General features: G+C 40.1%; 1 protein-coding gene across 3 annotated transcripts in view; it reads right to left on the bottom strand.

Moving 5' to 3' along the window:
• Positions 1–13,533, bottom strand: part of LOC131237317 (5'-3' exoribonuclease 3-like) — a 70,557-nt gene extending 57,024 nt beyond the window's left edge. For 2 of the 3 annotated variants that reach the window (XM_058235022.1, XM_058235023.1), the window contains exons 1-2: positions 13,189–13,533; positions 262–364 (exon numbers count right to left, since the gene is read on the bottom strand). In XM_058235022.1, the coding sequence (XP_058091005.1) occupies positions 262–364; positions 13,189–13,392 (307 nt within the window). In that variant the 5' untranslated portion in view covers positions 13,393–13,533. The remainder of the gene's footprint in view (positions 1–261; positions 365–13,188) is intronic. The other variant, XM_058235024.1, reaches the window with a different exon arrangement.
• Positions 13,534–18,327: the final 4,794 nt, after the last annotated feature.

Genomic DNA, 18,327 nt, shown 5'->3' with positions numbered 1-18,327 from the left:
AATAAAATCTTACTCCCAATTTCAATCCAGCAGCAAAAGCAAAAGATACAAAATGAATCGAAGAGACAAACGAAAACTATCACACACATCCAAAGAAATATCTGAGCATCCATGAGTTCATCATTCATCTGCATGCTAACAGATGATCTGTGTGCATCGAAGCAAACCAAATTGACTTGTCAAATACCAGGAGGCAGTAATTAACACGACAGTGTCAGCCAGTATTCACAATTAATCAGGAGAGTTCCAGTGCCGACTCACCAATAGCCATATAGAGAAGCTTTCGTGGACGTACCATTACAAAAAGTCTATCGATGTAATCAAACATGCACTGGAAGACCTCATCAAAAGTTACTGGGGCGGGCTGAAAACACCAAAAGGGAATCAGCTGAAACATGCTTTTGCAGAAACACGGAACAAAGCCAACCAAGCATATATTATAACTTAAAGCGTATATCAAGCACAATTTCCAACAGACACTAAAGGCAGCATAAAGCAAAAAAAAAAAAAACTTTAGGCAAGCAATCAACATTAAAATTCTCCCCAGCAGAAGAAAAAAATAACAAACTAAAGAGGATCTGAAAGCAATCCAAACAATATTGCTGAAAACATTTTGTTAAAAATACAAAGATAACTGGTAGCAGCTAATGACTAGAAGAAGAACATCAATCCTCAAGTCATAGAAAGATTTTAGGAAAAGGAAAAGCAGAACAGGAAATTCTATTCAAACCAAAGCATGAGGGAAAAGGAAAACAAAGTGGAGGAATCCCTCCTAGTCATCTAATCCAAATACATTGCCATAACACGGTCACTATCCTTGAAGTGAACTTGGAATTAGAAAAAGCAAGCTTCCTCAATGCAAAGCAAGGTCATCAGCAAAATTTAACATAACAAGAACAGGCAAAAAGAAACAGAAACTAATAGAGCAATAGGTGAAACTCCAACTTCTGTTCAAAGCATTATTGCAGGTGCAGAAAGTTACATTTAGAGAATTCTTCAAGTATGCTCAGAGACTGTAGCAACAAATGCATGACAAGAGCAGGAGCTAATTAGGACGGTCAGCTTTCTGAACGGGCATTCTTAGAAACCGAAGTGTTGGACCAACAAGCAGGTTCTGGCAGCAATCTGAAATCTCTTTGGGCTAGTAGCACACCGTGATTCCCAGAAAGATATTAGTTTAATCCAGATAATTCAGATGGAGTCTGCTGCTTCAAAATTCATCACCGTGATTCCCCGAAAGATCAAAGATATTAGTTTAATCTGGATAATTCAGATGGTGTCTGCTGCTTCAAAATTCATCAGAACTTCTCACACCCAGTTTCTAGGTCTGAGATGTTGCAGCTGGCTTACATTTGTCATTGAAGTATCAAACATAGTTATGTCAGCTCTAATCTAATACAATAGCTGTCAAACCACAGCAACACCATAGCAGCACATCTGTCAGGATTCAATACAACAACAACAATTTAATCACCATCATCATCATTATAGCCTTGCAGCAACCATCTACAGCTGGCTTTATGAATCCTGTTTTGCCAAAAAAAAAGATAGATAGATAGAAAACAGGAACTTGATGATTGCTTGGCAAAAGTTCAAAACCCAGCTGCCCACATGACACCAAACCTCCTTTTCCCGTGCTTGGTACACTGGGCAATTGCTACCGGCGGTCATCATCATCATCTAAGCCTTATCCCAACTAATTGAGGTCAGCTACATGATGCTTGTTCCACCAATCCACCCTATCAAGGACCATATCCTCAGTTAAATAATACGCCATCAAGTCTATTCTTACTACACCTCCACCCATGTTCTTTTGGGCCATCCCTTGCCCTCTTACAGCCTTACCAATTAAGTCCACTTTCCCCCATTTTATTACCTATTGGTGCCAGTCCTACTGATAAGTTCCCTCAAACGCATTGATTTCTAACTCTATCGTTCCTCCCCTTGCCACTCATGACTCATCCATTTCAGCTACACATCCTATGAACATGTTATTCCTCAACTGCCCAATGGCTACAAGCAAGTTTCCTTTTTTTAAGATACTACAAGCAAGTTCCTTAATTATATATATAGTTCAAATACAACCAACTTTTTTAAACAATAGCGAGCATGAATCTACAGTATCATAAAGGTCAATATGAACTTTTTTTAAGAGGTACAGCGTGCAAATATTTAGCATCATAAAAATTTATTTTATAAATAGATTGCAACATACAAACAACCATGAAAAAAATATATATATATGAAAAGAGAATCCAGTAAATATAATTAGAGAGAAACATACAAACTTATATAGAAGAACTCAAAACACGACAAAAAAAAAAAAAAAGGTGAAATATCTAATCATCTAAAATTGAAATATGTATAATTGAGTGCAAACGATTGGGTCCTTAGTTGAAGGATCCTTCTAACTAGGTGTTGCTCCCACTTTGAATCTCTGCTTCGGCCTCCCGCTCCCGCTTCCTACGAAACAGACACTTCTGTGCTTCCCCACACCTGAATTTATTACTGCTTCACTTCACGCTTTGTGCAGCTATAGTCGGGACCTTAATCATGCCTCTACTAGATGGGGGCATCCCTTTAGAGAGCAATCTCTAGAGCTCAACCCTCCTGCTCTAATCATCCACAGTTCAAAGTCAGAATGGGGGATAGTGAGATTTTGGGAGGATACCTGGCGCTCTGAATTACCTTTAGTGAAGCTTAGTTGATAAATGTTTCTTGTAGTTCTTACATTCTATCAGATGGTAGGGGAAACATTGCGTGGTGTCCTTCCTTCGGTCCCGATCTCAAGGAGGACAAGATCAATGGATTGTTGAAGTTGATGGCTACATTACAAGGGATGTATATCCAACAGGATGGAAATGATAAAAGGCTGTGTGACAGTTAGAGGCAAAAGATGCATTCTCAGTTAGTTCCTCGCCACAAGATTTGGCTGACTCTCCTAAAAACTATTCATTTTTTTTTAAGAATCTCAGACCTCTGGTGCCTCCTAAAATCAAGAGCATTTGTTTGGTTGGTCATAAGAAGAGGCTTACAACTGACAATCTGAAATGTAGAGGGATGTATTTCACAAATAGATGATAGATGTCGCTGTCAAGAAGATGCAATTAATCATTTCCTCCATTGTGAATTTTCTAGAGACATATGGGCCGTTGTTTTGGCAAAGTTTGGGATAACATGGAGATCCCCGGCTCCTATCATGAACTGATAGGCAGTTAGGTGGTGTAAGTTTGTAGTTTAAATGGATGGTATCTATGGATCATGTCATTGTTTGCAGTTATGTGGTCAGTTTGGCTTGAAAGAAATTGGAGGGCCTTTGAAGGTAAAGTTGTATCGTCTAAATGCTTGATCAAGAGAAATTTTTAAATGATGGTGGGCTGCGCAAGATGCAGCAAAATTTCAGGGGTACCTCTGCTCCTTTCAGTCAGGTTGGAAGGAGGTTATGCTTAGTGGTGATCATGTTATGAAACAATCTATTACTTGGAAGCCCCTCATATGAGCAGTGTTTTAAATAGCAATAGCATGATGCGTAGCGCTCAGCCCTCTATAGCATGTAGCGTAAATACATAGCGTGTAGCATAAGCTACACAATACTTCTATTTTTAAATTTAAAAATAGGACAAATATAATAGATAGTGTGTGTGTGTGTGTGTGTGTGTGTGTGTAAATGCCTAAAAGATGATTCATTTTATCATTTATAAGCATGTTCAAAAAAGTTATTAGTTATCATTTATCAAAAGCCAATCCATATATATAAGCTAAACCAAATAATTATCACATCAACAACTTTCTAAGCAAACCACTTTAATTAATAATGTCTAATTGAAACCACAAGTCACAATTATGAAAAGAAATAAAAACCCATAGGTTAAGTATCAAGTATAATACAAGTGTCACATTCCTCAACATTAGAAACAAAGAAAACGTGAAAAAAAAAAAAAAAGTAAAAAAATACATTGTAGCTTATGCTACGGACGCTACGTGCTACGTAGTTGTAGTGTACGTTACGACCCCTGTTACAAGGGATTTACGCTATTTGGGACGCTACAGGCGCTATTTGAAACACTGCATATGAGTTAGTATAAACTGAATTTTGATGGTTGTTTTTTGGCAAACCAGGTCCCACAGGAGTTTTTAGCCGAGTTTTTGGAGCTTGACGGTATTAGGGATTCAAATCATGCTTACACTTGTCCTCCAAAGCATGCAAGAGAGATATCTAGTTTGCTCTCAGCCCCATTGTTTTTTAAGGTGACTCCTGGAATGTGATATTGTGGGACTGGGGGGGTCCAGCTCCTTGGGGATTAGGCAATTAGTTGATCTCATTCACTCACTAAAGAGCTCAGAGAATTGGTCGAGGGTTGCTCCTTCTAAGTTGTTCACATTCTTTGAAAGGCCAATTCCAATGCGGGTATCTTGCCTAAGAGGCCTAAGGGTTGTTCTGATCATAAATACTCATTAGACAACGGTGTTTTAGTTGTTGGGAGTTGTAGCTTCTTGTTGTTGTATTTACTCCCGATTTTCTTTTCTTTTTTTTACTTTTGGTAGATGCTTGAGCAGTGTTGTTGCTTTGTAGTTTGTAATCTTTGTTTTTTCTTTTAATATATATACTTTGATTGATTGGCCATCAAAAAAACAATGCGACTGATGGTTCCAATGTGACATCCAAACCCAACAAAAACATTTTTTTCTTTTTTCCTTTTCCACCCATCAAAGAAATGGGAACCACACATTGCACGCCAAGGGGCAATGGAGGAATAGATGGTCGGCCAACTCCTCGTTCTCACAACACATGAAGCAAATTCTCGAGAATGAAAACCACCTTTTGTGAAGGTTATCCACGAGCATATCAACCGTTAACTACCAAATGGTTCAACTCGAGGAGGGATGAGATACCGCCACCCATTTGTGCATGGAGGTATCATCACCATCACCGCTAAAACGTTTATGTAATAGATATTTTGATCATAAGCATCCATTGGAAGCACATGTCCACATCTTCTGATCTGGCTCGTTCATATCTGTATAAACATTGTTCAATAACCCCATTATCTCAGCAAACATGATGATGTTAAAATATACACTTCATGGCTGCCCTCCACATCCTGAGTTTGTTCCTTGTCTTACTGAGAAATGCTATCTTGTAAAAAAGAAATAAGATCCCAAAAATGGCACAGGGGCAACTAACCTGGGCATTACTAGACTCCAAATCTGGTGCATTAAACTTAAGTGAGGGCAACCCATGATCTAGACCACTCACAGAGGGGCCAGACAGTGGATGGAGCATTGTCCAAAGACTGACACTAACGTGAAAATCATGCTCAGCCAACAAAGGGACCATTTCTCATTCTAGGATGACCATTTCCAATATTATCATCTATCATCCATATATTGGTCAACACTTGGATAGCTAAAATCATTAAAGCTATGATATCCATCAGCATGGTTGATCCATGATGGGACCCACCCAATAAACAGTCCAAATCATGACCATCTCATCAAGTGTCCAATTTGACTACAGGACACTAGGTGAGGACTTGGTGCACCATTCAAGGGATAATTTTCCCCAAAATGAAGTACTTATCCTCCAATAAACGATAAAAAAGTTATAAAAAAAAAAAAAAAAAAAAAAAAAAAAAAAAAGAAAACACAAAAATTATGGAATTCAAGCTAAAACATTGTTCTTGGCTCCTTTTGGATATAAAGGTGAGTCAAATTGCAGCTATCCAGATTAATAGCAATGACACAATGCAACTAGAATCAAAGAGATTGAAACTAATCTCATAAAGTTGATCCCACGTACTAGATTCAAAGCATAAAGATAATAAACAAACGATAAATATGTGGAGTCGCTCCACACAAAGCTGATGGAGTTGCATCGACGGTTTCTAAGGCATTGCACCTCTCTAAGAAAATTTTTATGGCAATAATTCAAATAAAATTGCTTATTTCATAAGATCAGAGAATCATGTTCATATGCATGACCTACGTGCCTATTTTTTTGAAAGATAACAAAGAATTTTATTGAATAGGCACCATCATGCAACAAAGAATACAACCCTAACACAAAAGACTACAGAAAAACAGCCCCCAGGAGAAAGGATCCTCCCATCCCAAGGACCGAAAAGATCAGCATCTCGAAAAACAATCCACACCCCAATCATCCAAAAAAGCATCAGCCCCACTCCTTAACATAGTTCCGAACTTTTGTTGTAATCCAATCGACATTGTGGCTCAAATTACGAAAACATCTTCCATTCCTTTCTTTCTAGATTGCTCAAAGAGTATCCATCAAGCAGGATCTCCAAAGACCTCTCTTGTTCTTAGATAAATTCGCACCATGCCTGGCCAAAAATATAGCACCAATAGACTGTGGCATTACCCAAGGCATATTGAAGTCAGACATAGCAGAAGCCCACGCCATGGAAACACTAGGGCAATGAATAAAGAGGTGGTTGATCAATTTTGAGTCCTTCATGCAAAGCAAACAAGCGTTGGGCAACAGCATACCCCTCTAAAGATCATCTATCGTTAGAACCCTTTACCGCCCTACAAGCCAAGAGAATGCTGCAACCTTTGGAGGCCCTGCATAGGACCAAACGTGTTTGGTGAAGAGGGGTCCTCCATCCCCCATCAGATTTAAATAGCATATTATAGAAAGATCTAACTAAAAAGCATCCTAAAGGCTCCATCCTCTACAGTAGACTGTCCATCTCCCTGATGGGCAGATGGAAATGTTGGATAAAAGAGAGGAGCGAGACCACCTCGCTGGCCTCATCATCTGATAGATAGAGACGAGAAGGAGGGCACCAAACTGTTAACGATCCTACCCTAGATGCACACTGAGCTACTAGAACATCATGGAATGGTGAAATGCGAGCTAAGTTAGGATAAACATTACACAAAGGGATTTCACCCGGCCAAACATCTTCCCAAAACCGGATTTTCTCCCCGTTCCCAAGCTCAAACCCCACCACTCCCTTCAAGAAATTAGTCTTTGTAGCTAGAATACCTCTCCAAATTGCTGACGCCCGATACCCACATGCCTATTTACAAACTTAATTACATAGGTCTCCAAGTGAAACTCAAAAATTATTCCTAATTGGTGTTAGGCTGCTAGCACTCCTAATCATATCCAACTACTAATAAGTAATAACAAACTGTTTCCAAATACAAAATAAGAAACAAACTCATTCTAAAATTGCAAACCATACTGGGACTCCGTGCTAGATTAAATTGGGTACCATCACTTGACTGTAGTGCACTACTATAGCAGTACTAAACATTGAAGCATGCAGTGAAGAACCTATCCATATGGGATCTGATTGCATCAATTCCCCCAGGATCAGAAAACCCATGTTCCAGTTTGGTAAACAAGATTGATCCAAGTACATTTTCTGGCTTTGTAATGTGTTTGCCTAGCTTCGATGGCAGTCGGTGGTTAAGATTTGCACATCTGATAGGCATCTCTCACGTGCGATGGCTTCATAGATCACACTTCTTCCATCATTTTCATGTTGTACATGTTTTTTGTCATTGACTTCCACTTAATCTTTGGCAGAGGAGTTGAATGCCTCAGATGATGGATCAATCGGCTTCATTAGCTTCTCGAATCCTCTTACAGACTTTGATTGACGTTGGGATGGGACTAATGCATCCATCTCAATTTTATTTTATTTTTTTTGAAAGATGCCAACATGATTATTGAGTCATTGATTACCTTTTCTGTGGATCAAGCCAATGATCCATCGCATCTTCCATCGCATGGTTCCTCAATTGATAGCACCTTAGACCCTTGGTGTGTATCATCTTTGAATTCGACACTTACGCTACACACATCATCCTTTGAATTTTCAAATTCAACATATTGAGATTCATTGTTTCCATCCAGTCTCTGCAAGCGATCCATGCAAGCTTGGCCAAACTTCTTCACTAATTTTCTTCATTCACGGACTACTTCCCTAATTTCTTGCATCCCATCCTTCCATATCTTCTTAGTGTTCCTTGATCCCTCAAATGGGCCTTTACAATTGCATATTTTCGAATATTCAACATATTCTTAAGTGCTTGTGCAGAAAGGATATAGCATCGATATCACTTGCCATAATAATCATATGAAAACAGGTAACAATGTAGTAATAGGAAGGACAATTCTGATAGACATGGGTATACAAGTAGTTGGAAGATGAGTGAGGGTAGTTGGAAGATGAGTACTAACAATTGCAATAGTTATGAGTATCCAAGTCTTAGGAACCACATGGAGTGTATGAGTATCCACCTCTAGATGACATCTCAAAATTGACGACTGCGTTGGTTCATTGGTGTAGGATTTAGGCAAATGGGGAAATTTGGGGTGTGAGATTTGGGCGATGGCAATGCTTAGGGGTTTTGCTATGGATTTGAAGTTAGGCTTTTTGATGGATTTTGGGAATGGGTTTGTCATGGACAGTGTTTTAAATATCAACGATATCAGCCAATATATCCCACGATATATCTTGTATCCCACCTGTGCCATACAAAACGCACGGGTAGTGCCGATATATCCCACCTATTTGATCCAGTGAGCATTTTTTATTTTCGATCCATATTTTTGTTGTAAATCACATTAAACCAGTGTCAAATTGTTACAAATATATTATTCTTCATATTTTCCATTAAAAATCATGCATTTGGAACTTCGATTTCGAGATTTAGGGGAGATGGGTCAAGTTGTGGAAAATTGAGAAAAATCAAAATTTCTCAATTTCTTACAAATCAGTTACAATCTTTGTATCCAAATTCCAAACACAAAATTAAACATGTATGTAACCTGATCTAGTGATTCTTCTTTTGCTTTTGAATGTATTGCATGTGTTTCCATACATATCTTCTTACGTTTATAAATTATATGAATAGCCTTTGAATATACTTGCATCAGTTCAGTTGGAAAGCGCATATAGAAGGACCCCATACAAAGAATACCCTTATTATGTGAATTTTTTTTGTAATGTTTTGATTTCTAAGTGTGAATTGATGTCTTTTTTAACAATCCCTAAAGTTTCATTGAAAATTTTGACCAATTTCCCAATGTTCCCATGTTTCCCAACAACGGCGATACATTACGCGATACAACTGATATATCCCGTACGATAACTGATATGTATCCGTATCCCAAGGGTGTGATACATTACGCGATAACGATATTTAAAACATTGGTCATGGATTTGGGACTCGTAAATAAGGAAAAGGGGGGAAATGATTGAAGGAGAAGGAAAGGGATTTGTTTTTTGTTTGGGGGAAGGAGAGGGGTATGGTTTTTGGATGGAAAGGGAAAGGGGGAAGAGAGGAAAGAAAGCAAGGGAAAAAAGCCTCAAGTTCCCAAGGAATGAACATGCTCTAATGCCAAAAATCATGCATAAAGTGAATACCACCTACCAAACTCAACCTTTCAAAAACAAAAAATGTACTAGACTTGAAGCATAAAGATTGTAAACGGAAAGATAAATTTATGGAGTTGCTCCACATAAAGCCAATGGAGTAGCACTAAAAAACAAACATACTAAAATTCCAAACTATACTAGGACTCTAATGGCATCACGAAGCAACAGAGTATATGTAAGACCTGAGGCCCCGAAATCTAGTTTGTACACTGGATAGCCGTTGACTGTAGGTCCATTGGCCTCGAGAATGTTTGGACTTGATCATAACGTTGTTCTATTATCGAGCCGCAAGCCGTATTTCAACCCAATGTACGAATTTTAAGATACAGACTTAAAATTAAACAATCTGAGAAATGACAATTATATCCTTATTTTATCTGGCGGAACCTCACCATCGAGTTGTAAAAATCTGTTAGGTCCGAAAGCCTAACCATTGTGGCCGTAGTCAAGTTACGAAGTTACTGGCAAAAACGACATGTCAATAGGGCACCCGGATTGTAAGTTATGCATAGATATGTACATGTATATTTTAATAAAATAACTTAAATGACCTCGATTTGTTTTAAAATCCTTGGAATGCTTTCTTTCAAATCACTTAAATAACATTTTGTTTATTGCTACCATAAGTTTAAACTTCTCAAAATCATTACAAAACATCCCATAACCCTCCTTTTTAGACAAAAGCCAATTTAAAACCATTTTCAAGTCCATTAATATGAAAAACCTCTTTCAACATTCCACTTCCAACACTCTAGCTGAGAAGAAGAAGAAGAAGAAGAAAAGGAAATAGAAGTTGAGGTTGAGAACCAATCCTCTGCTAGTTACAGGTGAGTGCATAGATTAGGAGTATGCATATGTGTACGTTAGGGTTTCCTTGAAAACCCTATCGCTGAATTTTCATTTAGGGTTAGGTGATTGCTGGAATTTCTGTTTTAAGGTTAAATTATTGCTGGATTTTCTGTTCTAGGGTTCGGTTCATGCTGGATTTTCATTTAGGGTCAGGTGAGTGCTGAAATTTCTGTTTTAAAGTTAGACTATTGCTAGATTTTCTGTTTTAAGGTATGAATCATTCACTCTCAATCATACAATGATACATCAACTATGAACCATATATATGATATGCACATGACTTAGCCAATCTAACTCCAATCCGGAATTCATTCCGCTATAAGACTTCATGCCATAAGCATGCTTTTTCTCAAGAATTAACTACATCAAAAGGAGGAAGGATAATTCTTTTAAACGTTTTGTCAAACAGGTAGTAGGCGGACTTTGTAAGGGACAGCAAGAATCCGATGGTAATTCATATGAATGTAAACAAAACTAACTCATCTCTATCATCCAACCTTCCATTAATAATCTTACTAACTAAATCAGAAAAATCTAGCGATAACCTTCAGAAAATCCAGCGATAATCTAACCTTAAAACAGAAATTCCAGCAATCACCTAACCCTGAATGAAAATTCAGCACTAACCTAACCCTAAAATAGAAAATCCAGCAATAGTCTAACCTTAAAACAGAAATTCCAGCACTCACCTAACCCTAAATGAAAATCCAACATGAACCGAACCCTAAAACAAAAAATCCAGCAATAAGCTAACCTTAAAACAGAAATTCCAATAATCACCTAACCCTAAATGAAAATTCAGCGATAGGGTTTTCAAGGAAACCCCAACGTACACATATGCGTGCTCCTAATCTATGCACTCACCTATAACTAGCAGAGGATTGATTCTCAACCTCAACTTCTATTTCATTTTCTTCTTCTTCTTCTTTTCAACTAGAGTGCTGGAAATGGAATGTTGAAGAGGTTTTTCATATTGATGGACTTGAAAATGGTTTTAAATTGGCTTTTGTCTAAAAAGGAGGGTTATGGGATGTTTTGTGATGATTTTGAGAAGTCTAAACTTATGGTAGCAATAAACAAAATGCTATTTAAGTGATTTGAAAGAAAGCATTCCAAGGATTTTAAAACAAATCGAGGTCATTTGAGTTAGTTTATTAAAATATACATACACATATCTATGCATAGCTTACAATCCGGGTGTCCTATTGACATGTCGTTTTCGCCAATAACTTCATAACTTGACTACGGCCACAACGGTTAGGCTCTCGGACCTAACGGATTTTGACAACTCGATGGTGGGGCTCCGCCAAAGTATGTGAACCGTCTAGATACAGGATGCAATACATGAGACCCCTCAGAGAATCTTAAAATACATGAGGAGACCACATGAGGAAGGTCATCCTTTGCTTGTCTTGAAAAACATGATCTATTGTGCTTGTGTGCGGACTCATGCATACATGCATACAGTGATTGTAAATGCGATGAAACATACTTTGTTATGACATGAGTTGGACATCACACCGAAAATGTGTAATTCAACAGGACATGATTAGAGGGTCCGTGAGTGAAAGTCCCTAAACCCCGATTGGTATCATTGGGAGCAACCAATGCCTAGACCGGGTGGAAGAACAGAGCGTTGGAATGCCGAAATACCAAAGTAGGCAGCGACTCCCACCGACGCGTGTCGATTGGTTGAGAGGTTTGACCTGACCTGCATATGGGAAAGCAAAAATAGGTTGTGTGTGACGAGCTTGTAAATTGCCCGCTATCGATTTGCTAGGTGACTTATGACTTCTCGCTGTTAGGCAGATAGTGAGGTTCAACACAAGTAGGTTAGACTAGTTTGACCCGTGAACTATGTAGTCCCACCTCTGTAGTTGACCACGGTGGAAAAGTCTATACAAGTGGGTAGCAATCATATGCGAGTCCCACCTCTGTTTTAGACTTTGGTAATTCAATTAGGAAATATGGAAAGTTATGGAAACGTTGAAAGAGTATGTATGTTACAAGTGGGTAGAAGTCCCACCTTTGTATATAGGAACAAAAAAGTGGCATAATGTATTGTATCTTTAGTTTATTATTATCGATCCAGAAAGCCCGTGCAGTCTTATGCATTATATGAGCATGACATGAAACATGCATTTTCACTGCACACACACTCACTGGGCTTACTAGCTCAAGCTTTCCTTTCTATTTTTTTAGGTGAGAGTAGGGAGCTGCAGGAGTAGAGGCTACAAACTCCAGTTGTCCTTTTTGTTTTGTACATATCAGTGTATATATTTTTTTTGTAATACCCTGAATATGTACATCAGGTATAGTAAATATAACATGGCTTATGTTTTGGTTTTGCCTTGATGTGCTCAGTTGTACACAGTAATAAATGTTGAATATGATGAAATTTTGAGAAATGATACGTGTTTGTCGTCTTTACTTTCAGAAATCCTCCTTGTGGAGCCCCGCTTATGGGACTTAGTAGGTGATAGTTGGAAGTACCAAAATCGGAGTTCTACGGAGGCTGTCAACCAAAATTTGTTGTATACGAATCATAGATTACCAACACTAGATTTAGGGTCGTGACAGTATAATGATGGTTCCAACTATTCATAATTACATAGTCGCCCTCAAATTGTAGCCATGTTGCTTTCAACCCAACTTGGAAACAACGCAATTGCAGATTGGAACTCAGAACATGAATAGGAATGCTAGGGAACAAAGTCACGGTTTAGTTAATTTCAATAGTGCATCCAAACGCAGCCCTCTTTTTTTCCAGGTTTCCAAGGTTATCCACCAATTCTCTAATTTCCAGCCATCTCGAACGAGCAATTAAAAGGAATTTTCACGAGACAGAAACAAAGGACGCATGAATTTGGCATTAAATAGAGATCAAGATGTTCGGAGGAAGAAGAAGAAGGAAGATACGTACCCTGTCTTCGGGGTGGAAGCAAGGGTGAATGATTCCGTTCATGTCTAGGTAGAGGTTGTCGTATTCGATGTTGTTAGGGTTTGGTTTGCTGGTGTCGACGGGGATCGATACGCCTTCGATGTCTACAGGCTCCTCTTCGACCACGTCCACCACCACCATCGGGTATTTCTCCGCCAGCCATCGGTAAAACGCTGGAACTCCCATTTCGATTCGATAGCCCACGAGCAATCCGCAGCCGGATAGAGAGCGCTATTGCTGGGAATGAAACCCTAGGAACGAGAAACAAAGAGAAGCAGGTGGCCCAGCTCCGTCTATTTATATGAATCCGTTTCGATCTGATTCTATTTTAGGAAATAGGTATCTAGAGGCGGGACGCGGATTAGGTGGTGTTGTCAGCACCCTCAGCCATGGTGTTGTGATATGCTGGGCGCCGTGGGGGCCACCTTGATCTCTTTTTATATATCTACGCCGTCCATCCGTTTTTCCAGATCATTTCAGGGCATAGACCGAAAATTGAAGTAGTTCTGAATCTCAAGTATACCACACCACAGGAAACAGCAGTGATTGAACGCCAACCATTAAAAACCTCTTCGGAGCCGCAAGAGTTTTGGATCAAGCTCATAATTTTGCTTTACCTTCGTCAGTGTCTTCGTGAACATTATCAATAGGCCGGAGGACAAATAGAGCGGGCAGGACCAACTCGACTCGGCGTATCCGACTCGTCCGACTCGGTCAGATCTGACTCGACCCAAACCGAATGGTATAATCGGGTTCCGATCGGGTAACCCCATTCGAATTCGAATCCCAACTGAGTCGAGTTCGAGTTAAATAGTAATCGACCCAACTCGAACCAAAACTCGATCCGGTCAGACTTGACCCGATCCGAAGCCTGACTTGATCCGGTATTGGGTAGTATATATAAAAAAAAAAAATTTACTTTTTTTTTTCATCTCTACCCTAACCCTACCTGCACCACACCTGATCGGACTACCATCTACCCGAACCCAGCAGTCGTCCGGCCATCCCTCCTCCTCCCCCTCCCCCTCCCCCTCCTCCTCTCCAGTCCACTTCCTCCTTGTACTCATCCGGCAGCAATCCACCCGTCCAGCAGTAATCCACCCGTCCGGCAGCAATCCGCCCATTTTAGGTAAAATGTAATTTTCTATTCTAAATTTTTTTAACTTGCTTGGTGATCTGGGCTTGTTATGGTGGTCCGGGCTTGTTATGGTGGTCTGGGTTGACTCAGGTGTTGTAATGTCTCAGAAAAATTCGTACAAAGACCCAAGTCCACCTCAGGCAGAAATCACTAAGGGCCAAATCCTTTAGAAATTAAATGTAGATTAATTAGATGTTAAACTAGATTATCTATGAAATTAGCACTAATCACTTTAAATAGATCTATATGACCCAAAATCTGCAGGATCGTTAACGCTACATTGCCTAAAAACTTAGGATCCATCTCAAAACCCTGTTGCTCTTGGGAGCGCATCGAAACTCCGTATCGGACCTATACCGTGCGTCGGAAGTTCGATTTTTCCAAATCTATATGGTTATGACCGCCTTGCTGGACTTGGCAACCATCTCGGAAATCAAGTCCTAAAGGTATCCAGAAATGCATAACATGAGCTCGGAGTGAAGTATGTGAGAAACGCGAATATCTTTAGGAAATGAACTGAAACTTAAGTGAATTGAGTCGTTCGCTTGTAGGCCGAATCTAAGAATTCAGACCGTCAGATTCTGACCCAATTACACCCTCAGATCAGGAAAAATTTCAAACGCATGTCAGTGCACTTGTGACCCTGATCGAGTACCGGTGACCGTTGAACTGAAGCCTGTCCCCCACGGCCGATCCACAGATCTGATCGGACCGAGATCTTAACCTGACCTAGATCCAATGTAAGAGAGCTTAAGTCTGACCGCATGTAGAAAAGAAGCCTCCAGAACAGCTTCATTGGACCGAAGTGGCTAGTCTTTGACTATAACCTAAGTATACCATGGCCCTAGGGCCATTCCCATCAATTCTAGGCCTATATAAGGGCCTTAAACCCTCTCTCTCCCTTGCTATATGAATTCTATAAACCCTAGGAGAGAGAAGAGAGAAAAGAAAGGGAGAAAGTGAGGAGAAGAGAGAGAGAGAGTGTGTGTGAGTTAGTTCCTAGGACTCGATCCCATCGCTCCACGTGCCAAATCAGGTTGTCTGTATCGCTATCTCGGCGATTCCGATCCTGTTCTTGGGTAAAAAATCCTAACCCTAATCTATTTTAGGGATTCAAATAGAGTAAGTGTTGAAGTAGCTAACATATTTCATGCTATAGGTTGTCATTGTGTCATAGGCGAGACTTAGGGTTTAAACTGAATTTGTTATGAGTCTACCGACGAAAAGTGCAAAATATAAATATTTAGGTTATGGTTTTCAAGGCCTTCAATGTCAGTAATGATTTATGACTGGCTTGATTGCTATCACATATGCTTAGATATGTGGTTTTTCGTACATATACTTATATATAGACTATGTTGATTTATAACGCATTCCATGTGTTTGTTAAAATATTTGAATGAACATGGAATTTGGATTTGTACTCACCATGATTATTGATTGTAAATACATGATTGTTGTGCATGTGGCAACCCCTATGTGAAGAGATTTACCGTAATATGTGTTTTACTAATTTATTTACATATGTGTGATATGTGTAGTCTACGTGTTTGATAAAATGCTTGAATGAGAAAATGCTTGTGTAAAGGTATGTAATGAGGGTGGTGAGATGGGACTCTCAACTCCTCATCTATGGTTACGGATTCCTCTATGTAACCTATCTTACTACTATGTGGTTTAGGGATGAAATGCCTATGTATGGTGATATGTGGCATGTGTTTTGTTGAAATGCTCAAGTAAGACTTATATTCAATTCTAGTTGTTATATGTTCTCTTTGACTACCGCATGTGAATGCTATTGTTTGAAGTATGTTTGGGGCTACGACATAGTCTAGGCGATCGGTAAAGATTCCCGAGTTAGTGGCCGAGGTCGTTCCGCCACATCAGATGTGTTCGGGGAATCCGAGTCGTACGCAGATTTGCCGATAGTAGTTAGGCCACACGGAGTGCTTATGCACTCTATGTCGACCAAGTTAACGTGCGCTCATGCTAACCGAGCCTGTTAAGTAACCCGATTGACCCATTATATGTTCACCATGTATGGACGCTACTGCTTGAATCTAAGGTACCGACTTACCAGTGAAGATCCCGTTTAACCTTGGTACCTCGATCCGATAAGACTCATGAGCCGGACATGGTGGTGTATGGGACATCGTGGTCGAGTTGTAGCCCTACACTGGGGTGACGAGCCTCCCCGTAGTGACCAGTGAGCAACCCAAACTCATGAGCCGAATATGGTAGTGTATGGGACACTGTATTCGAGCAGCCCGTAGTGACCACGAGTATACACTAAGACTACGCTAAGGTGACGAGCCTTTCCGTAGTGACCTCGAGTATAAACCAGGCCTGCGCTGAGGTGACGAGCCACTCCGCAGCGACCTGGAACTGTTCTTCGTATGTGATTAACTAAGATTGACAACCCTTGATGGATCAATGTTTGAGCCAATGATATAAAGAGAGGTACCTTAGCTTTCCAAACCTGTTGTATAAATATGCTTAATTAAGAACTTGGCTAATCACGTACATGCACCACATTTGCATGTGCCTTCAGCGTTGGAGTTGAGTACAGAAGAAGGGGTGCATGCCGCGATCGTGAGATGATGTCGCAGAGGGAGTGTAGGCGAGGGCATGCATCATTATAATATATCATCCTTGCATTAACTAGAGTACCTAGGAATGCTTGCTCTATTGCTTTATCATTACTGCTTGACTGAATTGATAACATGTTAACCTTTGCTTTATAGCTCCGCTAAGTTGATTACTCACTCCCACATTCTGGGATGGTGTTTTAAACATCAACCAGACCCTGTTATAGATGCAGATGATGGCAATGCTTTCGAGGCAGAGCCGGACTTTTACGATGATGAGGAGTTCTCCTATATGCAGCTATCAGGCGGGTCTATGTAGACCGTGTTCTGATCGACGAGGTTACAGGGATGCTGTCTAGATGTCATTACACTTGTCATTTTACATTTTAGAGTACCCATATATATTCATTTTGTCTATTTTGAGAGTATACGTGTATATATTTAACCTGGTAACATGTTCACACTTTGGAGACTTACAACAGTTTATACATTTTATATAATTATTACAGTCTTCCGCTTGCATAATTTAACTGTCTCTGAAGTATGATATGTTGTTTGGTATAATCTCACTCATGTTTAAGGCACTAATACAGACAACATTTAATCATCATTTTCTATGTTGCATAAGTGATATGTTGGAACTCTTGAGTTGGGCTCCTGCTTGACCCTCGATTTTCAGGGCGTTACAAGTTAGTATCAGAGCATGATTTGAATTAAACTGGACCTGGGTTATGGTCACATGACGTACACTGATGTATTTTGATGTAGGAGGGTGTGAGAAAACATAGAACCGGACATAGGATTCCTAACTTCGCCAAACGGTGAGATTGATCGAAATCAACGGTAGAAATTCGGTCCATAGGCCTTTGTGATCATGTGAAATGATCCCAACACCTTTCCAGACCGTCAATTGACGGGTTGAGATAGAAATTTAACCAGTTCCACATTTAAACAAACCAAAGAGTGCGAATATACGGGAGATGAAACCCAAAACGACTCGATTGGAGTCGGGGGCCAAATCAGTACAATTCGGGGGGACTCGAAGTGGACCCTGCACACATACGGCACCCCGAGGGGGATGTCATCGTCCCAGGGGTGAGCCCTCGCTAGGGAGTCTAGGGACCAGTGATGGCATCGCCGGATCGGCGAGGCCTCACCGATCGCCTGGATCGGGCCTGTCGGGCCGCACCGAGCCGGGTGGGCCGGTACTTGTGGTACGCTGTGGGGCCCACGAAATCACGTGGGGACCCCAATAACCCTTCCATTTGCTCCCCTCTCCCCTCTTGCACACCTCCAAGCTTCCCTTTTCCTTTACAAATCCCTTTTTCCCCTCTCAAATCACCTCTCCAATCTCATCTTCTTCCCTTTTCTTACACCTCCTCCACTATTCTCTTA

The sequence above is a fragment of the Magnolia sinica genome, chromosome 2 (genome assembly GCF_029962835.1).
Source record: "Magnolia sinica isolate HGM2019 chromosome 2, MsV1, whole genome shotgun sequence".
Classification (NCBI taxonomy): Eukaryota; Viridiplantae; Streptophyta; class Magnoliopsida; order Magnoliales; family Magnoliaceae; genus Magnolia; species Magnolia sinica.
This window is presented reverse-complemented; position numbering and strand designations above follow the sequence as displayed.